This window comes from Tiliqua scincoides, chromosome 2 (assembly GCF_035046505.1).
Source record: "Tiliqua scincoides isolate rTilSci1 chromosome 2, rTilSci1.hap2, whole genome shotgun sequence".
In the NCBI taxonomy this organism is placed as follows: Eukaryota; Metazoa; Chordata; class Lepidosauria; order Squamata; family Scincidae; genus Tiliqua; species Tiliqua scincoides.
Genome location: NC_089822.1, coordinates 115335137 through 115347647, shown reverse-complemented (window position 1 = coordinate 115347647; position 12511 = coordinate 115335137). Strand labels below are relative to the sequence as shown.

The 12511-nt window shown below is 43.2% G+C and overlaps 1 protein-coding gene across 2 annotated transcripts in view; it reads right to left on the bottom strand.

Annotated features, from left to right (window-relative positions):
- Nucleotides 1-12511, bottom strand: part of L1CAM (L1 cell adhesion molecule) — a 116510-nt gene that overhangs the window by 39852 nt on the left and 64147 nt on the right. For both annotated transcript variants that reach the window (XM_066613299.1, XM_066613300.1), the window contains exons 17-20: nucleotides 8437-8656; nucleotides 7528-7643; nucleotides 5814-6033; nucleotides 1696-1818 (exon numbers count right to left, since the gene is read on the bottom strand). In XM_066613299.1, coding sequence (XP_066469396.1) covers nucleotides 1696-1818; nucleotides 5814-6033; nucleotides 7528-7643; nucleotides 8437-8656 — 679 coding nt within the window. The remainder of the gene's footprint in view (nucleotides 1-1695; nucleotides 1819-5813; nucleotides 6034-7527; nucleotides 7644-8436; nucleotides 8657-12511) is intronic.

Sequence of the window (12511 nt, the reverse complement as noted above, 5' to 3'; positions counted from 1 at the left end):
AGAAGTGCTAAGTCAAGTTCATAAGTCTGTCCAAATTTCCATTATTTAAACCCTCCTTTGAATAACTGATCTGCTGATTTGTTTGCTCATTACTACAGGAATCTTGTGGAGACTTCTCAGACGTCTGGGCAGAATGCTGGGAGTTACCAGGTGTGTTGGATGGAGCCAAATCAGTAGATAAGGTTGCTTGGTTTCGTTTAAGAAGATATGAGGGTATTTACCAAAGAGGATTGCAAACATCCTCTTTGATCTTATTCTTAAGGAAGTCAAACATTTCCTCATCCTTATTAAGGTCAGAGGAATTGTTGGAGATGTAAATGTTAAATGCACCCTTTTCTTGTAAGGCCTGTCAGAAAACCAGTAGACCTTATCCAGATCAACTTGCAAGAGGTCCACTCGAAGTAGTTTGCTCAAGGAAATAAGTACCGCCCAACTATTATCCCACATGTTCCTCTTAGGGCGCAATCCTAACCCCTTATGTCAGTGCTTTCCAGCACTGGCATAGTGGTGCCAATGGGCATGTGCTGCATCCTGCAGTTGGGTGTCACTCATGGAAGCCTCTTCAAAGTAAGGGAAATGTTTGTTCCCTTACCTCAGAGCTGCAGTGCCCTTATGTCAGTGCTGGAAAGGGTTAGGATTAGAATGGGTTAGGATTGCGCCCTCAATTAAGGTATTCCCAATTTCCATAATAACTTGACTAGGTTGGAAGCAGCATGAATTAGAGGTAAAGCTACTGGCATGTGTAGTTCTTTGATGCTATTTTACTCACAGAATCAAGTCTTGGGGAATCATTCATAGTACCCAACTGAGTCAGCTTTGGGAAGCAAGAGGATTTTGTGAAACCGTCTATTGTGTTAAAGCATTCCTGTAACAAGTCAAGCTGGCAGGAGGTGTGGCAAAGTTTTTGAAACACAGCATTAATTAACAAGCCAGAAGCTATGTAGTGTTCAGACAACAAAGATAAAAAGGAGGAGTTACCAAAGTCAGAATCAGCATATGTTCCTGGGAGCAGACGTCTATGAACTGCCGTTGTTTCATTCATTGCCTCCTTTAATAAGCCTGTCTTTGGGGTGTTTGCTTGAGTCACCAGAGTCACCAGAACAGCATCATTATTTTTTAAAACCTCATCTATTAAGTTGTTATCTCTAACTCCTTCTATCACAGGCTCAGAACCCAGAGAAATGTATCTATTAGAAGAGGTAAAAGTAGAGGAGTTGTTCTCACCCACTGACTTCTTCCCAGCTAACACCTCCTCCAGGCAAAGTTGTTTTGGAGCCTTGCTGGAAGAGCCTGGGGAGTCACTTGTTAATGTCTCTTCTTTCTTTTAGACATGCTTCCCCAATTAAAGTAGGGTATCTAGCACACCAAAATGAGTTATGTCGGAGTTTATCCAAAACTGAATTAAACAAATTAAAGAGCCTCTGTAGTAAGCTAGGAAAGGAGGTCAAGGATGAGCTGCTGACTCACCGCCATCTTGCTGCTCCCTCTTAGGTATATTTATTGTGTTTGTTTTTGTGTGTTTTGTGTTTGTTTAAATCCTTCTAAAAATACAATTATGACAACTATGACAACTACTACTATTATTTATTATAATAATTAGACTTTCAAATGTGATGTGTGGAAGCTTCTCCTCAAGCCTCCATCTGCCCTCTATAGTTTAACCCCCTTTCAAGCCAAAACCTTCTGCAGGCTCACCTTGCTGGTATGTTAATACGTATCTTCGTAAAATTCCATTGGGGAATCTCGGGGGTTTCCACTCCAGCATCAGTGCTGTATCCGACAGATAGTCCAAATGAAAAGATTCAGGGGCACTGGGCACTATGTGAGAAGACAGAGAGAAATAAAAGAGTGAAGGAAACAAGGGAAATATTCAGGAAGAAGTTAGTCACAAGTGGGAGAAAGAAGAACTCTCCTCTGAAAAGTGTCTTTCAGCTTAAAATTTGAGGCGGGCAGCTAAAAGAGCTTTGAACAGATACCAGTTGTAGGCCTCCCACTAAAAAGAGATCTAGAGTGTCATCCTTTGCATGTTTACTCAGAAGGAAGTATCACCTGGTTCAGCAGGTGAACTTACTCCCATGTAGGTGTTCATAAGACTGCAGGCCATAGTGGCCACTCCTATCCCAAGGAAGAGAACTGCCTGACTCCCAGCAAGGATTCACCACTCATGCAGTCCTTCATTCACCCTCCCTGATGATCTTCTTAGTACTGCTGAAGGCAGAAGAGAATGACTCAAGGTTTATGACTGCTGTCCTGGATACAACAGAGCAATGTCCAGAAATTGAACCCTTTTCCTCTCTCCCTCTCTCCCACTTTTTCTGTATCTGCTGGTGTCATGGCGGCCTCTTCAAACATCCATGGTCCCCAAGCAGTTACTTGACCTTGCTGGTAGCTGATACTGGCTGCAAGAGAGATTCTAGTTCAACCCTCTGGCCTTCAAAAATTCTGGACCTTGAAATGACCAGGCAGGTACTCCCCAATCCCCCAAAATAAGGAACACAACTTTTGATTCTCCAATGCTAAGGGTTTTTTGAGGGGGGTAGGAAAGAGGGCAATATAAATAGGATGGAGCTAATCAGGAGACCAGAGAAACCCATGAGATTAAGAGGCTAGATTATTGGTTAACTTGAATGTAAAAATTCCAGTTCAAATCCCCTCTCAGAAATGAAGTTCTTTGGATGACCTCAAGCAAGTCTCTCTCTCTCTCCCCCCCCCCACTAATCTATCACACAGGATTGTTGTGAAGATACAATGAGATGACCCAATCTTGTCATAGATTGGGGAGAGACAACATCCTCCTTTAGTTATATCACTGCTCATTTTGCTTGTGGAATATTAGGTGGAAAAAGAGGTTGAAATCAGGAGATTGTATCAATCTCAGGGTGGGGAGAAAATTGTGCCAGGAAGTGATATTCTGGAGGTAGAGGTGATAATAATATAATGCATTTATATGGAATATTTTGAACTTTCAGAGCATGTCACATATGTGATCTAAGAGAGAAAATATGGCATTTCTAAGTAGGTTTTTGAAAGTATTGTATTCTCATTGTAGTCTCATTGTGTATCTTTTCAATAAAGTGTATCTTTTCAAAACCTGGAGCATATTTTCAGAAAATGACTTTGCAAATTTTTAGAAAGGCCCAATTAGAAACAGAGAAAAGCAGGCTGTGGAGGACACATATTGGCTAGAGCAAGGGTGTCAAACTCATTTCATACAGAGAGCCGAATAGCATTCATGATGCCTGCTGAGGGCCAGAGGAGATGTCATTACACAGGAAGTGATGTCATTAAACAGGCCAAAACCAGAAATAAACAATCTGTTCTCGTGTAGGAACTCATTAGCTGCTAATGACAGGAGAGAAAATACACAAATCTTGACCATATTTCAAGATATGGGAGAGTCCAATTATCATGCGGGCCACCCTTTCAGCAGTGTCACCTCAGCATTAGTCAGCAGCTGAGAGCCCCGGGGCCAGATGAAAAGCTTCTGTGGGCCGCATCCGGCCCCTGGGCCTTATGTTTGACACCCCTGGGCTAGTGTCTGTAAAATTACCCACACATGCAGCCTTTACCCCACCCCAGGGGAGATTTGCAGCTTTTAAAAAATGTTTATGAGGTGAAGAACAGATTTATGAAAAACCATAAATATGCCATTTTTTTTTTTTAAAGTGGACAGCCTGCTTGCTGCATAATGGGTGGGGCAAATTGATGACCAATCCAGTGTTCAAATGGTTAGAATGTAAGGCTGCAATCCTAATCACACTTTCCTGACAGCAAGCCCCATTGAACAAAATAGGACTTACTTCTGAGTAGACCTGGTTACGATTGTGCCCGAAGTCTCATAACATAAGCCAAGTTCACACCCCAGAGAAGACTGTTGTGACTGATTTTAAATGGCCAGGTGCCTCTTCACCCTCAGCAATGCTTACTACACAGCTATAACATATTGCCCATGGCTTGCAGAGGGTATGGGGCAGGGACTGCTAGCTTAGCAAGTTCAAAGCAAATGTGAAATGTGAATAAGAGTATCCCAATTCACAAATCACATAGCAGCTCTAATTGCATGGAGGTGTGTGGAATATTTAGTGGTCTAGTAGCTCAAACAAATTCAGACTGGTGACCCTCCTTGGCCAGAGCATGAAATGTGTCATAGTAGATCCAATTCCTTTATCAGAAGCTTCCTGGCAGAAGAGGCTCCACAGATGGGGCTTGGTGGGACATGGGCAGGCCCACGTCCATGCAACGGATCACACCTATACCAGACCAACGCCTGAGGCAGCGAGGGCCTGCTGCTGCTAGAACTCCACTGCCTGGCAGGCCCAGGCCTATGGGGATGCTTACTGGGTGACTGTGAAAGAGCAGCAGCAGCAAAAGAACTTCTTCTTCCCCCAGTGTCATTTGGCAAATCCTGCAAGCCAGAAAGGAGTCCAGGCCCCAGTGGAGAGGCTTCCCAGGGGGCAGTGGGGAGCAAATGGCATGCCAGTCATCATTCACACCATCATCTATAACCATCTATAGCCAGGGCAGTGAAGCAGGACTGTTGCCTGTCTGCTACCTGGTTTCCAGGCTCTAGGGGAGGCATAGTTTCAGAGCCAGTTTTAACCAGTTAGGACCAATTGCTCTCGGGCCCTGTTCCCAAGAGGGTCCCATGCTAGGGTAATCTACTTTAACCTTGCAGGCCATTTTATATTAAAATGTGCTTAGATCCATTTGGTCCATTAACTCATATGCTTTTTAAGCACACATTTTGATTGCTTTCCATTTTACCACAGAGATAAAACATCTATAATAAATTTTATTTATATCTCGAAGATTTTACAGAGCTGTGAACCTGGGCCCCCTGCAAAAGATGTTTCCAATTGGGCCCCGCAATTCCCAAGGCTGGCCTTGTGTAGCAGGTTCACACACAAGCTTTCCAAAGCATTGGGGGGCCACAGGCCCACCCAAAAACTAGAGCTGGACTTGCCTCCCTAGTCTCCCCACTTTTTCAGTTATATAGATGTCCTATGTTATCCATGGGGGTTCTGTTCCAGATCTCCCATGGTTGCCAAAACCTGATGATGAAATCCACAAGTTTGGGCACCTTTAACCCTCTGGAGGTGATGGGAGCTGTGCTCCCATTGTTTCCAGAGGGTATTCCGAGGCCCACAGAGGCACACCTTCAGGAGGCCTTAGAAGGTCACTTCAAGTTTTTGAGGTGGGGGGGGAACGTTTTAGACATAAGGAAGTGACATTTTAGACTCATATAAGGCTTTACAGGGAAGCCTCTCCAGGCCTCAGAAAGCCTTATAAAGGCCTAAAACATCACTTACTCCCTGAAAACCAGAAGTGACCTTCTAAGGCCTCAGAAGGCATCCTGAGGCCCGTAGAGGCCGCATGCCTCCATAGGCCTCAGAACATCCTCCAGAGGTGAGAGCAGCCCAGTTCCCATTGCCTCCAGAGGGTCCATGTCAGGCGAACGCCACAGGTGATCAAAGTCTTTGGGTAATCCAATCCACGGGTCCTGAAACCGTGGGTAAAGAGGGCCATATACCACCTTGAGGTATATGTTATTAAAAACAAACAAAAATAATGAAAAAGAGAAATATCACTGATGTTTCAGAAATTGAATTGTTTTTGTTTTTTGTTTTTTTAAAAAACCTATTGTGTATCACATCCAAACAAACACACAAAAATCAATGCCAGGGCTCAGAGAGTAATATGAGAAGTGTCAGCCCTTGGAGTTTGAAACAGAAATTGGGAATAGGTTACCAGTGTACACTGAGATCGTATCTGAAAGACCTGAGGTTGATGGATTTAAGGTTGGTGGTTCTTACCTCCCTCAGGTGTGACAAATGAGAAGATCTCGCTGCGGGGCCCCTCCCCCTTTCCATTGAGCACAGTCATCTGAAGGTCATACATGCTCCAGGGCCTCAAGCCTCCCAGTCTGACTTTATATACCTCCCCCTCGATCAGCAGTTCCCCACCGTGATGATTGTGGGAACGGGTGTGCCGACGGCTACGCCTATCTGCATCTCCTTTCCTCAAGTAATAAACCTGGGGAGGAAGGGAGGGAGAAAGTTATTTACCCACAATTCTGTAATCTTCTCCACCTACACTCTCGCAGTTGTTCATTTCTGGCAACTTTTGTGTGCAAAATGCCTCTGAGCATGTGTGGAGAACATTCTCCACTCCAAGAGGAATAATTTTATTTAAAGGCTGTAAAGGAAATTGTCTCTGAGCATCTGAAGAGCAATTTCTCCTCATGCTAAGCAGGTTTTTAATGTAGATTTCTATAATCCCTGAATGCCATTCAGCATGCGCAGGGAACATACTTTTCTGAAGGACATATTTTTAAAATGCCACTTAAAATGTCACGCAGGGAAACAAAACATTTAACACTATAGTGATGCTCCAGTATCTGCAGGGGTTCCATTTTGGAACCCCCCATGGGAACCTGAAACCACAGATATGGGGAACATTCCCCACACCCCTCTATGTCTTTGGGTGACATGAGGTGAAGGGAGTTGCTAACGTCCACCCACAGCCTCTGTGGGACTCAGAATGACTGTTAGATGCAAAAAACATTTAAAATCATAAAAATGTCACTTTCGGTTTTTCTGAAAAACAGGAAGTTGCATATTTTTGCAGCTAACAGTCATTCTGAGCCCTGCAAAAGCGGTGGTCAGATGCACGCAGTCTTTGTGGGGCTCAGAAGAACCTCCCCCTTACCTCTGGAAGGGTTGCGGGGGCTCCCCGCATCCATGGAACCGTGGATAAGTGAAACTGCAGATACGGGATCTGTGGATACAGGGGCCCCTGTAGTTTTATTTCGGCCTTACATACAGTTCCCCAGACAGCTGGCCAGAAGGATTAAATTCTGCCTGCTTGGTAGCCCTAGTTCCAGTCCTGATGAAGCCCTCAGACCAGCCAGAAGTGTTTTTATTTTGCGCTAAAAAGTAAATCAAAATTTTAAATTCTGCAACAAGGTAATCCAAATTCGGCACCACAAAAAGCTAAATTCTACAACACATTTTTAGAGGTTGCCAGTCTCTAAATCCTGACTGGTCCTTGGGCCGGTGCACGTCCCTTGTGCTGGCCCAGGAGGGTCACAAATGTGCCGTAAGAAGGCTCTGAGCCTTGCACTTTATTTATTCTGCCATGGCCTGCTATTTCCAATCACTACAGGGCTTGCTAGTCATAGCATAGGAGAAGGATCACTGAAGTGCTAACCTACAACCCTGAAAATCTTGAATCATTCATGCTTTTTGTTACTGAGTTTCACTAGATACAGTGTCCAATGCAACTCTGTGCCATAAGGGCTAGAAACATACAAATTTCTCCCCCCTCCCCTGGTTAGGCTCAGCTGCATTCTACATCTTCCTAAGGGGCAGGGCATGCTTGGCAGCAAGCACTAACTATGGTTGGCAAAATTTGTGGAATCCCTGATTAAAGAAGCATAAGATCAGGATGCATATCAAGCTGCACACTGTATTCCTGAACCTCTACAAATGCAGCCCTCTCTGTCTGAAAGCTGACCAACTGCATTACCTTGAATCCCTTGATATGCCCCCAAACTCTCTCTTTGTCAGACAGAAGCCAGGAAAGCTTGATGGTAGTCGAGTTGATCACTTCAATCCCTATGCCATCAGGAACAGCTTCAGGAACTGTGGGGAGGAGAACAATAAATCATTTACAGACTTTATAGAATGGATGCAGTAAAGCCAGGAGACCCAGAATCAGAATGCATGATGCCACCGCTTTGCTGAAGCTAAGCAGCTTCAGTTCTGATTAGCATTGGGATGGACCACCTCCTGGGAACCCTCAGATACACCATCAGAAGATGCACCATAGAGGAAAGACAGGACAGAAATATAATTACATAATCAGATATTCTACTGATATATCCCGTGAACCCCGCCACCATATGGGACAAACACTAAAGAAGAAGAAGAATCACATATTATACAGAATTATAATTTCAGTATGTTCAAGGTCACAGAGCAGGAGGTCTCAGCACCTCTCCTTGGCCTCCCAAATGCAGTAGCACTGAAACATAAATATGTGATCCTAATTTCAAAGGGTCCACACTTTAAAACTGCTCTGGGGGGTGGGGGCTAGGTCTCCAGTTCACCCTGTATGTATTGGCAACCTTCAGTCTCGAAAGACTATGCTTTCCTACATACATGTCACAGACAAATATTTGTGTCTGTCACAAATGTCACAGGATCCAATTTAGAAACTCCAAAGCAATGCTTTCCTGACCTCAGTGAGGGGCATGTGATGGGACAGTGTTTTACAATTGAAAGCTATTTTTTTCTAATTCTGTTTCCCCCCCCCCCAAGTACTCTTATCTACCAGTAGAATGTAAGATGGGTTAGATGAATTAAAAATGTAAATTCACGTGCTGTGACATGTAGACACTTTCCACAGTGGTGTCCCCCCCCTCACATGACTCACTTTTTTCTCCTGAATAGCCGGAGAAGATGCTGGGTTCAGGTCCTTTGCCATATTCATTACGTGCCTGCACCTTGATCTCATAAGGTGAAAAGACAGGGGTGCCTCTCACCACCACAGGGGGGACTTCAACTTCTGTCTCATTCCATGAATCATGGTCCTTCAGCCGCCATTGCACATGGTAGTGGAGGTGTGGGGCATTCCAATCTATACGCGGCAAGGGCTGAAAGAAATATGAGGGAGACAGAGAGGGAACAAGACGTTTTTTACATTTCCTGTTTTTTACTTTTTCAACACTTATTTGACATATTTCACTGACTCAGGTTGCAATACATCTTAACATACAACTTCACTAACTTCCCTAAGTTATTGCAACCCTGAAAATTGGCCCAGGAGGGTCGCAAACGTGCTGTAAAGCACATTTGCGCCTTCTCAGGAGTAAGTCGTGTGGTGGTTTCCTCCGCGAGGCTTGCGTTGGCCCACCTGGGCCAATGCAAGGCTCTAGGAGTGGGAGGGAGGGAGGCAGGAAGGAGGCGTTCCTAGGTAGGGGGAGGGTGGGCAGTGGGCAGCCCCATAGGTGGACGGGGAAGGAGCAGTTATGCCGGATCCCAACACTCATTTCCGGGGAGATCCGCTCCACACTCCTTGGACTTGTGCTGCCTCAGGAGGTCGCAAGTCTGAGGAGGTCGCAAGTCTGTGCCGCAAGTCTGAGGAGTCCAACAGCAGAAAAGGTGCCTTACCCAAGGGCAAGGGGAAAACTTTTCCCCTTACCCCGGGGAGAGCCAAAGTGGCCCCAATGGGTCTGCTTCGATCCTGGAGCTGCTCTATGCTGCCTAGGGATCTGGCATAACCACTGGGTTCCAACCCCACTTCCCATTCCCCGCTTGCCCGCCTCTGGGAATGCCCTCCCTCCTCCCACCTGAAATGCCTCCCTCCATCCTCCTCCCCACCCTTCCCACCCCCAAACCCCTGCCGGCTTGGCCAACATAATCTTACCATGCCGGGCCTGGATTCGGTTCAGGGAGCCCAGTGCAACTCCCTGCACTGTCCTCCCCGACTCTTAAGTCGAAACAAACCCCCGGTCAGCGCACATTACTTGCAGCAGCTTACCCTGGGGGTTAGGATTGCACCCTTGGTGTCATATACCATCTATAACTCATCTTATATACATTTTCTTTGATAACACTTAAAATAAATTTCGTATGCTTTGTCCATAATTTCTTCAATATTTCCATTGAAAGTTCATGACCCACATTTTTAGGCCATTGAATCATACATTCTTTAACCTGTTCATCTTTTGTTTCAAATTTCAGGAAGAACTTATAAATCTTATAGCACAATCCAATCTTGTGCTGGAACAGGCAGGCCATGAGGCCTGCGCTGTATCCAGGGCAAGAATGGGGCCAGAATTGGCTCAGCGAGAGGCAAGGGGAAACTCTTCCCCTTATCCCTGAGTAAGAGCTCAATCCTGAGCTCATTGCTCTGGCTTTTCGCCAGAGTGTACTGTCACAAACATGACTTGTCCTGGCCCAGCACAAGAGATTTATGCTGGCCTAACTGATAGTTAGGATTGAGCCCTTAGGGATTATCTGCTCTTCTGATTCTAATTGTTTTTTTAAATATTGATTCTTCCTCTTCAAATCCATACAATTCTTTTAGCGATTTTAAATTTTTCTGATATTTGTACCATTGACAAGTAAAACCTTCTTCAAGTGTTGGAAATATAAACAAGTGTTGGAAATGTAAAAAGCAGAAGAGATCATTTTATCCTATGTGGTGGACATGTACTGAAGCAAAAATGTACTATATACAGATACATGCACAGATACAGCTGGTTTTAAGAACAAATGTGCAAATGAAACCTGAACTATTTTTGCTGGGCATGATAGATGAATTTGAGGGGAAAAAAGATCCAAAACTTTATTTTTATATATGATAAGTGGCTAGAATACTTTATGCACAATGTTGGAAAAGTACAGACATTCCACCAATAGAAAAAAGGTGGGCGAAAATTATGGACTTTGCAGAAATGGGCAAACTTAGGAACTCACTTAAAGAGAAATAACAAAATTTTTTATGAAGAACTGGAAATCATGAAAGAGAGAATGAATTTCTGCATGAAAGAGAAAAATGAGTTAATGAGTTGCGGATTTTAAGATTAGATTAAAAGGAACAGAGAACCTTAATATGAAATAATAATATGAAATACAATAATAATGGGAAGATAAGATGGACTGTCATGTATATAGGTGGAAATTTAGATTATTGAGATACAAAGCTGTAAGTAATTAGAACATTTGACTTTGCCCTTGCTACACTATCAGAGGTATTCCATGTATTTTTTACATTTTAAATGCATCCTTAATGTTATCTTTTTTCCTATCTATTTTCTTTTTCTCTTACCTGTTTTTCCTTTATTATTATAAATAAAAATTTTTTAAAAAAAGTGTTTCACATAAATTTAATAAAGTAAAATGATCACCAAAAAAGACAATTAAAACCTTCTTCTATTAATTCTTCTCCAGACTTCAACTTATTTTGCTCCTGTGTAAAACTCAATAGGTTTCTATATAATAACCATTTCTCCCTGTACTGTACCCAAATCAAAATGTACTTCTTGTGGTGAAGTCGATAATGGAATTTTGCTGTAACACCCATTTTTAAATCAGTTCCATATCCTCCACAATGCATGTCTAACATAGGACACAATCCAGCCCTATGCGCTGGCCCTTGCGCCGGCCCAAGAGGGTTTCTCGGGAGGAAGCCAGGACAGTGCTCAGAGAAGCGCTGGCCTGTGGAGACCGATGCAAGCCTCCGTGCTGGCTTCCTAAAAGCGCCTTGGGTTGGCCTGCCAGATCCCAACCTGGATTCTTACAAAACACACCAATTCATCCTTAGCAAGATTCTTCCAACTCGCAAATCTTGTGTTTACTCCACAGATCCTTTCAAGATCAATCTTCAGGTCTCCCGGGTCAATCTGAAGAAATCTTGCTAAAATATCTCTCATTCTACTCTTATCTCCTCTCCCATCTGCTTTGGTATTCCCCTAAATCTTAAAATTTTCTCTTTTGTTGCCTGTTCCATCAGTGCGAGCATATCTCGAGTCTTATCTTTAACTTCCAAATCCTCAAATTTCCAAACTTTCAAATTCTCAAAGCCCTTATGGGCTTTCATTCTGCCATTCATTCTGTCATTTATTTGTTTTATCTCTGTCTTTGTTTCTTTTCATGTTGCATATCTTTTCATCTCTTGTAATTCTTGATGTAATGCTTAAATTTTCCCTCTATCTTCCACCTTTTCAAATAATTTTTGGATACTTTCTATATTTAATTATCACACTGGGAATTTCAGAGGCAATTTCCCCTCTTGTAGCTGATAAAGCATGTTAAGTCTCTTTCTTGTAGCCATTTTTTCTTTATTTGTAATTTAGAAATTTAAACACAGTTCAGCACAATTTGAAACAGCTTAGTCCCAATTCAGTCCCAATTAGTTCAGCAAATTCTTTTATTTTCCCCAAAATCACCACTAGATGTCAGCATTACTCCATTCTAAATGTCTGCTGAAAAACCATTCCAACATCAACAAAAGACTAAGGAATGTTGTAAGAATGAGTAAACTTTCATTCTGGAATTTCTATTAGTTCTTTAATATTTAATCATTTCTTATCCTGGCTGTTGGTATCACGTTTATCTTTTAAATCCAGATGCTTTCTCTTTATCTCCTAAGTCCATTCTCTGCTACATACCCCAGAAAAGTAAGCTGCAGAGGAGGTCAGATTTACTTGTTTGCTTCTTAAGCTTGACGTTTTCCTTCTCCCTTGCTCTAAACTGTACTAGACCTTTTGTCTAGAACTGTACTAAACCTTCAGTCTACAACTGTACTAGACTAGACCCTCAGAGCCTTTGCTTTAAGGGGATAGGACAGAAGTGTTTGGAAGATTTGTGGTTTATCCCATTGTACACCCTTTCCATTCAGGGGGTATCTTGTTTAAATCTTGTTTAGGTGCAGAGCTATCAACTATGTTGCCAGCCTGTACCTTTAGCCTGTACCTTCCTTTTTCCTAAGGAAGGGGGAGTTT